At 46.2% G+C, this 15,885-nt stretch overlaps 2 protein-coding genes across 2 annotated transcripts; one reads left to right on the top strand and one right to left on the bottom strand.

Moving 5' to 3' along the window:
• Window positions 1-213: 213 nt before the first annotated feature.
• MYCFIDRAFT_159545 (uncharacterized protein) lies at window positions 214-1,651 on the bottom strand (the record flags this gene model as incomplete). Its single annotated transcript, XM_007923211.1, has 2 exons — window positions 417-1,651; window positions 214-348 (listed from the first exon to the last, which is right to left on the bottom strand). Coding segments are annotated over exons 1-2 (1,320 nt in total), but the record flags the coding sequence as incomplete, so codon positions are not given.
• A 10,756-nt stretch (window positions 1,652-12,407) lies between these two features.
• Window positions 12,408-15,200, top strand: MYCFIDRAFT_148955 (uncharacterized protein). Its single transcript, XM_007923210.1, has one exon. It carries the CDS (start codon window positions 12,454-12,456, stop codon window positions 14,920-14,922), a length of 2,469 nt encoding a protein of 822 aa, XP_007921401.1. The 5' UTR covers window positions 12,408-12,453; the 3' UTR covers window positions 14,923-15,200.
• Window positions 15,201-15,885: the final 685 nt, after the last annotated feature.

The following is a 15,885-nucleotide window of genomic DNA, read 5'->3' as shown; positions in this document are numbered from 1 at the left end:
CTTTGGTCATGCGTTGAACAAGATGTTTCTGATCTGGACAACTCTGTGGGATGCGTCCAAGCCCCGCACCAAGTCCATGTACTCTGGCTCCACTTCGCTACCGTAAGTCACGGCACCCATGGCAGGAGGAACACTGTTGACTTGGCGACTTCGCCCAAAGTATACATGGGTATGCGCCTACTTTGCTCACAATCAGATATTGCCATTGTTAGTCCACCCTCCGACCGCTAGTATACCACCATCAGGAGCAGCTGCATCCATCGACCACTTCCTGATCGGTTCAATATCCAAGGTCGACCGATAGCCGGCATTCCACATCTCCAATCCAGCCCATGCAATCATTAAGGCCTAGAACAATCCTCGATGGTCAGCAGGTGCTTGAGACAGTGATTTGCTTTCGAGTTTCTCTCTCTTACATTATCGGTGCAGAGTTCGACGGGCGGAAACTCCAATGCAACATGTCGATGGCCACGAACGTCAAGCATAGCGCGCATTACATGTCTCAAAAATCGGTTTGATGCAACCCCTCCAGAGACAACGATCGCGTTGACATCGTTTGCATTGGAAGAGGAAAGATGCAGTAAGATGCGGGAGGCCAAATGCTCGAAGCAAACTCGTTGAACCTCGCGCGCCAGTTCACGGCGCTCGTCAGTGGAGACTTCTTCTGGCAAACGTGCCTCTGAGGCCAAACGTCCATTCGCATCTACCTTCTGAGACATTAGACGCTCTACGAAGGATAAGAGCCCGGCGAAGGAGAATGCCATGCGTCGTGATGTTTTGGCACCACTTTTACTCTCCGAGAAAGGCGGCGCAAGCGACCAGTTCCATTGCGTTCTGCGGTGCTCAAGCTCCTCCTGCCGGCGGGCTGGAGGCCTGTATTGGTACTCGCCAGAAGGAAAGGCAAAATCTTCGAGAGCCTTCCCATAAGGAGTTTGTATTGCATCTAAAGGTACTACTGCTCGGGCAGCCTTGTCAAGACAGTCGCCCAAGGCGATGTCGTGGGTCTCTGCCAGAATCGTGTGCTCTACCAGACTTTGAGACGAGGTTAACATCGTATGGCCTCCACTCGCCAGTACTGTCAAGAACGGAAAGCTGGGTTTCAAGCCTTGATTCAAACTGCATCCACCAGAATTCCGCATCGCATGCACAAGCCTCGGAGTCAAGGCATGGGCTTGCATATGATGCAATCCTAGAATGGGAATCCTCAGACCAAGAGAGAGCCCTTTCGCAGTGTCCACACCAACAGCCAGGTTGCTACGCATTCCAGGACCTCGCGTGACAGAAATGAAGTCCAATGGCGGAGCAGTGCTCAATGCTTCTTGAACCATTGGCGCGAGGCTCGTCCGATGCGACTTCAGGGCAATTAATGGGTGGATTCCGCGGAATTCATCGGCGTTCGCAGTAATCTTGTTGTGGTAGTGCACATGGAGTCGTCCGCCGAGCGAAGATGGCGTGAGCTCTGCAACCGCGACTGATGTGTCGTCGCAGGAGGTTTCTATGGCCAGCGTAGTGAGGCATCGCCGGAGTGAGCGACAGCATGGCAGCTGTCTTGCCAAGGTTCTTACATGTCGATGCGCCGTGATGCAGCGCAGAGAGCGCATATGGGTGGAGTGGGTGAATGTATCACGATGTTCTGTCGCGAGGCTCCTCGAGCGGCTACCTCCATTCAGGCGCTTCGTGGTTGAATTCGTATGTGTACTGCTCGTGACTTCCATTTCTATACTATACTACATTAGATTTAGCGCTATTCGAGATCTCATTCTAGCGAAGCGCCTAAGGCTAAACCGTTTAGGGCGGGTGCAGCTTCGACTAACTACCTACTAGTGTAGGCATTATAGCTCGAATACCGCAACAACTAGCACTCGTAGTATAGTACATAATAGAGACGGTTCCTAGATAATTATACTAACAAGATAACTGCGTATTCTAATAATACTATTGCTTTACAAATTTAAGAATTATAATTAGGAAACGTAAATTGCTAGTCTCGCCTAACTCGTTTGCCTATCTCTATATAATTTACTTTTAAACAAACAACACCTAGCCGTAATAACAAAGCATTAGAGGTCTACCTTTCTAGTGCCCTCTATAACCTCCGCGTGTCTATCTATTCTGTATTTTAACCTATATAGCCTGCTTAGTCTAGAGGGCAAACTAGCTCTTTAGCCTCTAGTACTTAGAACTTTAACCCGTAGCCTAATCTCGATAAACGTAGTACGCAGTTGTAAAGTTTAAGTATTATATAGGCTCCGCCGAAGGTCCGTATATCCTTAAAACAGGGTTCAAATTCGACCTCGCTGCCGCCGCTACTCGCTAACTTTTCTATTCCTTTAGCACTCGATTAGCGCTAAACTAACGATATCGCCGACTCGAACACTAGCTAGTACCTAGTATCTAGCATCTAGCATCTAGCATCTAGTATCTAGTATCTAGTATTAGTACCTAGCGTCTAGCATCTAGTACCTAGCGTCTAGTACCTAGCGTCTAGCATAGCGTTTAAAAAGTAGCGCCGTAAGCAGCGCGAGAATAAGAAGGCTACGCGCTAGAAGAAGCAGCGACTCGAGCGCTAAGAGCTATATTAAGCACTATTACTAGGTCGTTCCGCTATTACGCGTATATGTCTAGACTTCGGTATTAAGCCGATAAAGCTACCTTAATTGAAATCAGACTAGCCGCGGCACTTCTAGCGACGCATCGAGAAGATTACGGATCTAGATACCTTACTCGCGCGTGTATAAGAACTAGTATAGCAAGCAGGCTAGTTTAAAGAGACTATCTAGTACTAGGCGGAAATCATCGAGAAAGGCTTAACTAAACTCCTCGATTTCAAGTACCCTAGTATAGAATATATACTAACTCTACCGTAGAAAATAGTAATGTACGCACTTATCTATAGCTAGAATAATGTCCTGTTTATTGCTCGTATAGGCGAGGGAAAGAGTTTGCTATTCTAGGGCTTTACAATGCTAACTAGTATAATTACTATTTAAGTTGTTCTATTAAACCGCTTAGGTGCCGAACAAGCAGCAGCTATCGAGCGTATAGCTAGCAATACTAGTAGCCTCGTCTATTTAGTGCATATCTCTGCCGATACTAAGAAGATCGACCTAGGCATATTTAAGAACATTCTAAAAGGCAAGGTCTAGCACCTCCTACTTAGTTTAGAACAGGCAGCATCTCCGCAATTCCTTTCGTTACTAAACGAACTAGAGGTCCGCGAGCGTATTAGTCTGCTTATTATCGATAAGGCGCACCTAATCTATAACTAGGGCGAGCCTTCTAGTTTCTATAACGAATACTCGCAGGTCGGTTAAATACGTAATCGCCTACGTATCGACACTAGTACGCTATTAATATCGGCTACTATAGATAAAGAGTGCACTAAGTATGCGATGAAGTATGCCGGCATACGCGATAAAGGCCCTAATCTATACGAGACCAAGATTATCCGTAGTAGTATCGATCGACTAGAGATTACGTATATTATTAAGTTTATCCCGAGAGAGCATCTTACTAACTACGACATGCTATATATAGTAATTAATAATGCGGTCTCCTATCTACTAACTCCTAATAGCGAGGACAAGGATATTAAGAAGGGATCTGCTACGCTATAGAATATGCGCAAGTCTCTAGTATTTATTAACGGCTGTAAATATATCGCTAATTTCGTCGATATCGCCCGTAGCTAGTTGTTATATCTAACTAAGGATAATCCGGATTTAACTAAGAAGTATTAGTATAGCCTAGGCGTAGGTCTAGGTGTTAATGTTACCCGTACTATCTCCTTCTATACTACGAGGGTGCTAAAGCTAGACTAGGACGATCGATATAATAAGTATTATAAGCTAGACTCTAATATTCGATGCATAGCAGCTACTACCGTAGCAAGCATTAGATTAGATATACCTAATATCGCGGATGTATACTAGTAGAAGTTTAACATTACTCGTAACCTAGGAGACCTTTAGCAGCGACTTAGACGCATTGCTCGACGACTAGCGCTTCTGAATTCGTAGGGCTTCTTTAATAAGCTACACTTCTACCGGCCTCGGGCGTTCTTCTTCGTCCTATACTATAGCGGAGACTATATTAAGCGTATGCTAGAAGGCGCTAGCATGCTTTCTATCCTTCTACTAGCGTAGGTATAGGTATAGGCGTAGTCGCAGTCTAGCGGTCGTAGTCGTAGTCGTAGTCGTAGCGGTCGCGGCAGAGGTGCTCGCGGCAGAGGTGCTCGTAGTAGAGGCCGTAGCGCATACACTGCCGGACCGAGTAGGTTGCGATAAGAGCTTCCTAGCGAGGATGTCGGCGGTGCGAGCGATTAGGATAATGTGTATAGTAACGCTAATACCGATGCTAGAGATAGTGCTGCTAGTAGCCGTAGGCGAGGAAAATCTAAGGAGAGTAATATATAGAACACGTCTAAGCTAGAGAGCCGTAAGAATATCCCGAAGGTCTTCTTAGGTATACTAAACGATTACCTTAAGATTCCTAGTCGCTGCTTTCGCGTAGTAATAAATAAGCACTATAGCGAGTACTTAACCTAGTTTCTGCATCTACTTAGCTAGGCAGATTAGAGAGACTGCTATAACTTCTATAATACAGAACTAATGGCCGATCTACCTAAACTACTAGTTAAGCGTATTAAGCTAGTCAACCTACTAGGTAAGGGCACGAGGCTAAGCTATACACTTAAGCGCATTAAGGAGTAGTGCTTAAAGAAAGTAGATGCCCTATACCTACGCAAGAACCGCTTATTCCGCATACTAGCCGGCATATATATAAAGGATAGGCTAATATAGTCTGTGTTAGAGGTCTTCCTTCTTACTCGGTCGTACGAGACCTAGGAGGATTTGAATATCGATAGAGATAGGCTGTTACAAGTCGTACTAGAATTAAATAAGTAGCAGCATAAGGATACTAATCTCGACGAGCTGCTTGCTGCTATTATTAGTATAGCCGAAGATATGTATACTAATTAGGAGGCCTACAAGGCGGAATAGAAAGCGAAGCAGGAGGCTGCTACGAAGGCTATTAAAGATGCTGCTGCTACTAGATAGGCGGTAGAAGAACAGGGAGCTAAAGGCAGCTTAGCAGATCCACGTCTAGTAACCTATAGGACTCTATAGCAGATAGAGGCCGACTAGCGCAACCTAAATAACTCCTTAAGACGATCTGCCTTCGCGAACACTATACGCTAGTCCGGTATATAGCACGGCCTAGCTTAGCAAACTTAGTAGCAAACTTAGTAGCAGACTTAGCAGCAGACTTAGTAGACACCTGCTATAGCGGCTCCTTCTAACCCTCCGTCCGATAGCCCTACGGTCTCCGATCCTGCTAGGCCTTCTAATGCACTATCTGCTCGAAAGCGTACGCGCCGTAGTACTTAGCTAGGCCCTAGTCGATCTGCCTCTACTACCGCTAGCCCTACCGCTCTACCTGTTAAAGAAGAAGACGATATTACGGTAGAGGAGGCGACTAAGCAGTTAATATAGGCTTATATTAGTCGTCGTAGTAGTCGTAACATTCGCATTCCTATAGCTACTAAGGGTCTATATAGCGAGGGCGCTCGTGCGAGAAGCTTAAGTGTAGCAAGCAGCCGTAGCAGTAATATCGACGACAACATCCTATCGTAGTATCTGCCGAGTAGGTAGTAGATATAGTATAGAGACACGTAGACTGTCGGTGGGTCGGAAATCGCGTGTTTTAGCGTTAATTTAGCGGTTGTTTAGTAGGACTTCGCGGTAGATAGTAGACTAGATAGTAGACCTTTAAGACAGTATATAGTATAGCATATATTTCTCGCGTTTTTAGTACCGTTACGCTCTTTGTTATATTCTTTGTCGATATCGGTATACAGCTAAAGTTAATAGATACGTAAGAGGAAATCGCGATCTTAAAGCCGGCCTAATCCCGCCAATCGGATGTTATACTATAGTAAATCCGAGCCTTAGCGGGCTATCGAGGCTTCCTCTATCTGAATCTCCTTCCTCGAATTTACGATGCTTTTTAAACAACAATACCGCCGCTACAACGCTAGACCGAGTCGATTGAGCGCATTTCTAGCAAATAGCGCTAACAAAAGTGTCTAACACGATAACGACGACCGTAGCCTTAGGCATACCGAAGGCCTTATTTCGAGAAGTCCTATTTCGAGAAGACCGACAAAGCCTAGAAGCTAATACTATACTTATCGTACTACATGCTAGTTAGCAGGCACTATAATATGTACGGTAGAATAGAAGCGTAGGGCGATAACGTATAACGAGCGCTATAAATAGCATCTCTTCGAGAATCGCCGAAGCGACCTCTTACGTCCTCGCCCTCCTTTGCCTACCTCTCCCTAAAACTAGAGGCCTTAGTTGCTATGCAAGGCAGAGAAAATAAACAATAGCGTTTACAGGGATCTGATATAACTAGCGGTTTAAGGGCCTACTAGGAGCATACTATAAGAAGCATACTAGAAGCATACATTACCTATAAGCTTGCTCTCTCGCTAGCTATTAACGCATTCTATTACTAACTACAACACCGAAGTGTATATAGAACAGGCATTATTAAGCGTATAACACTAGCGAACTTAAAGAGTTAGAAACTAGGTACCGACTAAAGCTACCTAGAGAACAATAGTCGAACCGCGCCTAAATGTTAAAAAGACTGTTAAAAGATATACCCCTAGAACAACTCTTTCTTGCGCACTGTAGGTATATAACAGTCTTAATACGCTCGGAGGGAAGAGGGGGTGCGCACTGCAGTTGTCTAGCAGAGTCGATACGCTTACTATAGTCGTATAGCAGTGCCCTTATAAAGACGTCTTGCTTAAGGACGCCTATTCGTACCGCGGAACTACAGCATTAATAGCTCGCTGCCTAGAGGCTATATCCGACATCGTACGCTCCTAATCGCCGAATTTGCAAAGGCTACGTTACACTAAGCTTAACTAGATATGCGTATAGTATCCCGAGAAGAGCCTAATAATGTAGAAAGCCTGTTATAGTAATAGACAAGAAGACTATCTAATACGGAATTACCTAATAGTAATGCTACTATAGAACAGCTATACTAAGACTGCGATTAATTCCTAAACCTACTCGCTAGGAGAGTTACCTTTCGGCAAAGCCTATCGGAGACTAAAGGACTAAACAAATTACCTGCTAATAGACCTCGACTATTTCTAAGCGGCTCTATCGGTAGCAAGTCGCAGAACTAGCAAGGAATAGTATTAATCGTAGTAGAGAGCCACTTCTACTCGCGATAAAGAGGTATAATTGACACTGCCGCTATAGTATATAGATAGTTAGTATGTTGCTAGGGGTGGAGGTGTTTACTATCGCTAGTTACGCAAAGGGGAACTCGCTAGTTACGTATATAGTGCGGATACTCGCTAGTTATACGCGCAGTGCGGATACCGGTACACAGTATAGTTAATGTAAAGAAGAAGAAGAAGTGGAAGTTAGAAAGCGAAGGTCTATCTACGCAGGTAAGGTTAAGCTACGTAGTCGACAATAGGTAGCAATAACGGCTATACATCACCTTACTAACTAACCCGCTCCTTTACGGCAAGAGCGACATTATTTACTAGACGCTAGCATGTGATTGTGCCTAAGGCCGCTCCGTCGTCCTAAGCAGGGCCGAATCCTACTAAATAGGCCCTAGGTCGAGTATAGCTAGCTAGAAGGACGCCTATCTAGTTAACTTTAGCAAACAACTTACTAGAGTTATCTTTCTACGACCTTCCTAGAGCTAGCCGGCTAGCTAGTTAGCTAGTTAGCTAGTCAGCTAGTTAGCTAGTTAGCTAGTTAGCTAGTTAGTTAGTTAGCACGAGATACGTCGATTAAGCGCGTTTCTAGCAATTAGCGCTAGTAAAAGTGATTAACACGATAACGACGGAAACCTTAGGTAAGCAGAATGTATAGGATAGATAGATAGATAGATAGACGGATAGACGGAGATTCACGTATACTACTAGTTAGGAACTATAAAGTATATCCTTAATTAAGCTATGCGCATTAATATCTATCGAATGCTATGCTCTATTGCTTTAGAAGTTACTGCCGCCGTTATCGCCGAGGCTACCTATACGTACTAAAAGGCCTATGTCTATTCCCTCAACTCTAGCTCTAGCTCTAGCTCTAGCTCTAGTTAGGTCCTAGCTCTTAACGCTCTCGAAGAGCTAAGCAGTACTATCTGCTAGCTAAACCTACATATCGTCTCGATCTAGATTAAGTACTACCTCCTCGATTGGACTATAATTAACACCCTCGAGGCGCTCCGTAGCATTAGGACCGTCTAAGGCATCGGATTGCAGTACAGTAGTACGGCCTCGCATAAAGTTCTGATTAGTAGTATTGAAGTTCTTAACGACCGCTAGTATCTGATCTGCGCTAATGTTCTAGATATCGTCTAACAGCGTAAAGCTTCTATACTGCTACTTCGTAAAGCTATCGATACGGATCTTGTCGGCTCGATTGAACACGCCTACGCTAATGTCCTTTTCGGTGTAATAGCTAGTTCGATAGACACTAGAATTCTCCTTGAATATATCCCGGATAAGACGGGATAGCTCCCTATTTATTAATACTCGCTTAAAGGCGGCAGCAAGTCTATAAGTCGAGTTAGTAAGGCGCTTGTAATCCTCCGAGAGTGCGTAGTTAATTAGCTCAATCATCTTATTACTACCGACAGTATAGCCCTTCTTTCTAGATTAATTAACTGTTCTAGTAGCGAGAACTGCCTTCTGTAGCTCCGCTGTACTACCTTTATTTAATAGGAAATGGAAGTAGGTTATTAGGCGGCTATAATTGCTCTGTCTAGCACCGAGGAACATTAGAATAGTGTAATCTACGCACCGACGGAGATAACCGACATCCTATATACGGACGGCATAGCGAATACGTATAAACAAGGAGATCTCTTTTAGTAGTCTATATATCGAAGTAAAGGCCGCATCTAGTCTATTTAGTGCCGCGCCGTCGGTAGCAGCAGTAGCTAGTCGATTAGGTATACTATCCTATGCCTCTAGCGACAAGAGCAGCTTATGCATTTCCTTTAAGATATCTATATACTTAGCGGTAGTAATCTTCTCGATAATAGCCTGCTTAACAACCTCGGGGCGAGTTTGATTACCTTAGCCTGTTCTAACAATGTCCTCGGTGATATAGCTACGGTTGACTATAATCTAGAGTAGCATAGCGATAACTCGAGCATTGAAACAACGCTTAAGTAGTCTCTGCATACGGAAGAACTTTAGTGATTTGGGATCAACCTCCTTTATGCCCTAGAAGTTGACATTAGATAATAGAGAGAAGTCTAAGCGTTTACTAGCCTTATTCTTGTTCTAGTAGATACGGAAAGGCGTAAAGCATAGGTTTATAAAGATGTAGAACTAAGCAGGCACTAGAAGGACATGCTGCTTCTTATCGTATACCGCCTTGTTCTCGACACCGCTAAAGATTATAGATAGTATGCGCTCGATCGTAAGCTAATTACTAATATTAATAATTAATCGATTGTCGAATATCGGATTATTAGGCTTTAGGCCAAGGTTGCTTTAGTAGATGTCGTCGTATACTAAGGCAGTGCCCTTATTAGAGATCTCGTCGTTCTATAATAGAGGTATAGCTAGCAACTAGGTCTTGCCTTTAAAGCTGCAGTCGATTTCCGGATACTCTAGCTACTAGACTAGATAGCCTCTATCCTTAGCTACTTTAAATACCGCCTTAATCGCATTACCGAATACATATATATAGGCTTCGTAGAGCTAGTGCATCTCGACTGCCTCGATAGTATTATTATTATCGATGTTATAGATAATGTTCTTAGTTAGTACTAGCTTAGACCGGTCTAGTATGTCCTATATTAAGCCGCCCTCTAGAAGATTATTATATAGGGCGATATACGAATTAGTAATGTTGACCTATTTATTATTGTCTGCAATATCTTAATCCTTACGCTTTGCCTAGCGGTTAAAGTTGTCGTAGTAGAGCTACTAAATATACAGCTTTGCCTACTCGAGGATCCTTAGCCGCTAGGTGTTAGCATTCTTCTTAATTAACGCCTAAATAGTCCTATACGAAGGAAGCAGACCTATACTATATAGGGTGTCGATAAGCGGAGCTAGTAGATTGCTAACATATACTAAGAGCAGACTAAGCGACTTTAGTATCTAGGAGGCTCGCTTTATCGCCATCGAATACACTACTATATACGTAATTATGCAGATACGCTTCTATATTATGTTACGCTTATCCTCGAATAATATTGCTCGCTATATAGTGTCCTTGCGGGTATTCGGTAGTATAAAGTCCTCGAGCAGGCGGTACCAATTCGGTACAATACTATAGATTACATTATATATCTCGGAGAGGCGGCGTAGTGCAGCAAGGCTCTCTTCTAGCTTATATACATTAAAGAACTTCTTGCTAATTAAGTTCTTAACCTTAGCTCGCAGCTAGACAGCACTAATAAGATGCTTATTAGGCAGTATGTCTTATATAGCCTATACCCGCTTACGATAGGTCTTAGTGCCCTTATTGCTAAACTATATAAACAATATCTTCTCTATCGGTAATTTAAGCTAAGTAAGGTGCTTTATAGCGAGGGCGTACTTCTGCTTTAGTATACGGCGCGGACTACGATTGCTAGTAGGCTCGAGTTCGCCCTCTTCCTCGTCGTTTATCTTATCGAGGCCGCGCTTACTAGGATGCTAAATAGGCTAATCGTTATTATCGGAGGCATTGCTAGTACGGCGCTTACGCTCTAGTTCGCCCTCGCTCTACGGCTTTTTATCTATATTAGCATCCTTATCCTTAGTTAGACTATTATCAACTAGCTAATTATATATAATGTTGCGATTAGCGGTTCGTAGGCGGCGAGGAGTAGCGCGCTCTTTAGTAGGCTAAAGGCGAGCAGGCTAAAGGCGAGTAGGCTAGCGGCGAGTAGCTAAGCGGTCCTTATCGCCTAGCATGTTCTTAGAGTTATAGTAGTCGCTATAGTACTAGCGCTAGCGGCGGCGATCTTTATCGAGTGCTAGACCGGCGAATGTACTAGCGAATATAGGACCTAGCAGATCGGATAAAGGGCCTAGTATATCGGAAGTCTCTCCTAGCAGCGGTAGGTCTTCTAGAGTAGGCATTTCCTCGTCTTTATCGTCTAGTCGAGGTAGTAGGCCGATATCTTCTTCGCTACGACGGTCTAGTTTAGATATTAGTAGCGCTTCTATTAGATAAGAAGAGCTATACTAATTATCTCCGCTACGACGATTGAGCTCGGAAGTGTTAGCTTAATTAGTCAAGTCGGAGCCGCTTATATTAATTAGTATCGCGGGTATTAATTAGTATTCGAAATGTCGACTCGAGTAGCTAGCTAAAGTCGCGTCTGCTATTTAGCTATATCTTAACAATGCGGTGTCGTACGAGCACGGTGTTTATAGCAATATTGGTCGGAAATACTAGGTCTACGAGCTCGCGGAGGTTTCGAGTGTATTAGGGGTAATAAATCTAGTGCCTTCTAAGCCGCTAGTAAATAGCGTCGCCGGAGTAACGAGAACTTAGCACTATTACACCGTAGGCACTCGAGTGTCTTATTAAAGTAATTGAGAAGTACTCTACGAAGGGCCTCGAGTTAGTTCGGTTAAGATTAAAGGAGGTCGTTATAGCCTCTATCTCCCGCCTCGACGAGAACTTAATAGTAAGAAGTCGTACGCAGTTGCTTATAGCAAATAAGTTAGTCGGAAGGCTCTAATTAAGGACCTCCAAGTGTTAGGTACGCGAGATTCAGGAGTTATTGTTTCGGTGTATATTAGGTGCGCTAGTAGCGGATAGCTATAAATAAAGTCGCCTTGCGGGATTTAGTATAACTTAACGTATATACGTCGCATATACGAGATTTTTAGATATTCTAATTCGCAATTAGCAGCGCTACAATCTCAGCGTGTTAGATATGCCGATAGTTGGTATCGCTGCGAGATAGTAGTTTGATAGCGGAGTCTACGATAAAAATTAGCGGTTTAGCTTTAGGCCTTTAGGCGAAGGATTAGGTAGAGTAGTATGTAATTAGTTGTTCGGAAAGACGGAAGCTAGCCCTAATTTATTTAAATCTATCACGTGCAATCTGACCAATTCACCACCGCGGAACGTAATCCTTAATGCACAAAGGCCTGAACGGAGGTAGTCGAGCGGAAGACCTCGCCTGCTAAACCATCGGACAACTGACCAGGGCCAACCTGGCTGTCAAAGAGCCGACCCGTCAAAATCGGCACGTCCCGCTCTTGCGTCACCAAGCCAGGGCGCGTGCATCGCGCTCCAGCGTTGAGAACCCGTCCGCATGTGATGGCCCGCGAGTCCGCCAGTCTTCTCCCTCCTCCCTCTGTCTCTGCTCTCTGTTCCCCCCTTCCGATGAGGCTATATGTGAGAAAGCGAATATGACTTGATCTATTTCGTCTGGTAAGGCAGTATGGACAAGAAGAAGTCAACAGATGGACCATCAGTGAGCAATCCCCACGCCTTCGACCCTCACCGTCTGCCGGACTGGGACAACGACTTCGTTGATGACGAGGATTTCTCGGCATTTCAGTCAGCGTTGGCAGCCCCCGAGAATCTGACTGCATCGCCGTCAGAGGAGGACCTCGCCGCCACTCTTCGCAAGAACCCGCCGAATGCCGCGGAGTTCATCACCGCCCTGAACGACTGGCGGCCTGTACGGCAGCGAAAGGTCAGACGATCGGGGTCAAGCGCCTCTGGGAAAAAAGGCAGGGCAGGCAAGAAGTCGAGAAGGGGCAGAGACGAAGTCAGGGAGGGCTGGACTTATTCTTTGGTCAAGTACCCGCTGCTGTTCTTCGTCTTCGGCTGGATCACCTTTCTGGGCATCTGCTATCTCCTTACCAGATTCTACATATGGCTATACGAGCAATACGTGACCTGGAGGGGTACTCGCGATCGCTTGCGGAAGACTTTAAGAATTCAGGACAATTATGAAGATTGGGTGAAGGCTGCTGAGAACCTTGACCGCCATCTGGGCAACGATGCTTGGAAGGATGATGATGAAGGCTCGTACTATGATTGGAAAACGATACGGCGAATCGTTAGGGAAGTACGGAGGTTACGGGCAGAAGCAGAGCAAGATGAGCGCCGTCAAGCACGGCGCACTGCACGCGAAGACCGCAGGGCCATTGATGAGCTGCGCTCTGTGCTGGAGACGTGTGTCAAGAATAACTTCGCCGGCATAGAGAATCCTCGTCTGTACTCCGAAACTTACTATGGGACTAAGTCACTTCTTCAGACTTACATCGACGAAACGGCAGAGTCTCTCAAATTCCTCTTTGCAAGCAATCAACTCACCCAAGCCGACAAGCGGAGCTTATCTAAGCACTTTTCAGCCAATTTGGGACGCTCGGCCTTATGCCTGAGTGGCGGCGCAACGTTTGCGTACTACCATTTCGGCATAGCCAAAGCTCTGCTAGATGCCGATTTGTTGCCAGCTATCATCACAGGGACTTCTGGCGGAGCTCTGGTGGCTGCTCTACTCGCAACACGCACCGATGCAGAATTGAAAGAGCTGCTTGTACCGGCGCTGGCCTCCCGCATCACTGCTTGCCACGATGACTTTAAGACATGGTTCTTGCGATGGTGGCGGACTGGAGCCCGCTTCGACTCGGTCGACTGGGCCAAGCGATGTGCCTGGTTCTGCCATGGCAGCTTGACCTTTCTTGAGGCATACCAGCGCACAGGACGTATCCTCAACGTCACTTGTGTCCCATCGGATCCGCATTCCCCCAGCATGCTGGTGAATTATCTTACCGCGCCTGACTGTGTTATCTGGTCTGCAGTCCTTGCGTCTGCTGCAGTGCCTGGAATACTCAACCCTGTCGTACTCATGCGCAAGAATTCCCACGGCAGCCTTGAGCCGTTCTCGTTTGGACACAAATGGAAGGATGGATCTCTGCGAACCGACATTCCGCTCAAAAGCTTGAACCTGCATTTCAACGTCAACTTCAGTATTGTCTCACAAGTCAATCCACACGTGTCTTTGTGGTTCTTCTCCTCGCGTGGCACAGTGGGCCGGCCTGTAACGCACCGAAGAGGGCGTGGATGGCGCGGTGGCTTCCTTGGCTCTGCTATTGAGCAGTTCATCAAGCTCGATCTGAATAAGTGGCTGAAAGTGCTGCGACATCTGGAGCTACTTCCGAGACCGCTTGGGCAAGACTGGAGTGAGGTGTTCTTACAACGCTTCAGCGGCACCATCACCATCTGGCCCAAAACCAAGATATCTGACTTCTGGCATATCCTCTCCGACCCTACAATGCAGCGACTTGCTGGGATGATCCGCGCTGGCCAGCTAGCTGCATGGCCCAAGCTCAAGTTCGTTGCCAATCGTATGGCTATCGAACGTATTATTGAACAAGCCCGAGAGGCATACCGACCTCCCGAAGGGCAAGTCCTACCACCAACTCCTATGGAACGTCCACAAGCTCGACTCCGTAGCGTCCTCAGTGAAGAAGATTTGGAAGGTCTTCTTGAGAAAGCGCGCGCCAGTAACGGGATTGTCGAAGTGCCCGAACGACTTTTGTCGCCGGCCGTTGAGCGTGAGCAACCCGCTTGGCGGCCATTGCCCCAGCGTCAAGACTCGCCATCTTTCACAAAACGCATGTCGAACTTTTGGGGCTCGCTGCAAACTCCTACGCCTCGCACAAGTTCCGAGACTGTCAGACCTAGTCGGAGAGAACTCCCTGCGCGGTCGCCGTCCGTCGATACTAGACGCAATAGCGGCGTCATGGAGGAACTTGTCCGACAAAGCCGAGTATTCTTTGACGATTTCGCGGACGACAGCGAAGCCGCCAGCGATCAGCATACCGACGCAGAACATACTGATGCAGAACATACTGATGCAGAGGATGATGAACAAGATGACACCAACGCGCATTAGGACTGGACTGTCGAACGAGCAGGACCTACTGTGCCATCAGGCATTACAGTGCTGAAGGCGGCAGTCGATGCAGTGTTGACTATCATGGCAAAATTTCGGCTTGTGATCAGCGTCGTATTCACGGCGCTTCCGAGAGCTATGACCTGGCGAAGGTGCCTATGCTGTATCTTCGCGAATCAAACATGACGTAGGGAGATTGTCGTTCTGGGAGCGGTCTGAAACTGATGAAACTGCGATACGAACAAAGTACTGTAGCTTCGCGGTACATCAGTATCCTTGCCGACCCAACATTTTAGGCTGTGAAGGGAGCCCATTTCTTCAGACGCAGGCTTCCCTTCACAGTACCCGCCCGGGCAATCTTAGGTGCTCTGTCCCTTGGCATGAGCCCAGGCTCTTGCCCAGCCCTGATCCCCAAGACTTGTTGACATTCATATGCAGTCAGCTGTATCCTGCGAAGAAGCAACGTCTACTGAGCATACACACGACGCTGCAAATGCATGTGAGGCAAAGAGAAGTCTCGTCCGTGACAGCCAGAGAGCCAACATGAAGAATTTAGGTGGCCTATGACCATACTTCTGATCTTGGATGTGCACAACATCAAGAGACTGGGGCTGTGGATTTCCCTTAGCCCGAACATGGCTACTTCTCACGCCTAAGATTCTCAGTCCTGCCGCATTGAGCCAAATTTTGGGTGGTCACTGATTTTATATATGGGTATCGGCAGTGCGTCGAGATTGGATGCTCGGCATTTCCTGTGCAAGAACAAGTGCCGCATCGAATTCTCATCATTTATGCAGCCTGGCAACGATGACCTTCAAGCGGCAGGCAGGCATGGGTCGCGAATGGTGTCTCGCGTGCAGTTGGCAGCAGGACGCTTTGACCGCATCATCGAGATAGATTAAGTCAGTGATGTTGTTGACGGAAGAAAGAGGACGACGGTCGTCGGTCGGCGGCCAAGGCTTC

Source organism: Pseudocercospora fijiensis (genome assembly GCF_000340215.1).
Source record: "Pseudocercospora fijiensis CIRAD86 unplaced genomic scaffold MYCFIscaffold_1, whole genome shotgun sequence".
NCBI lineage: Eukaryota > Fungi > Ascomycota > Dothideomycetes > Mycosphaerellales > Mycosphaerellaceae > Pseudocercospora > Pseudocercospora fijiensis.
This window is presented reverse-complemented; position numbering and strand designations above follow the sequence as displayed.

What these genes read in the sequence shown, in the direction of transcription:
- MYCFIDRAFT_148955 (XM_007923210.1), top strand. Translation starts at nt 12,454, where the DNA reads ATGGACAAGAAGAAGTCAACAGATGGACCATCAGTGAGCAATCCCCAC.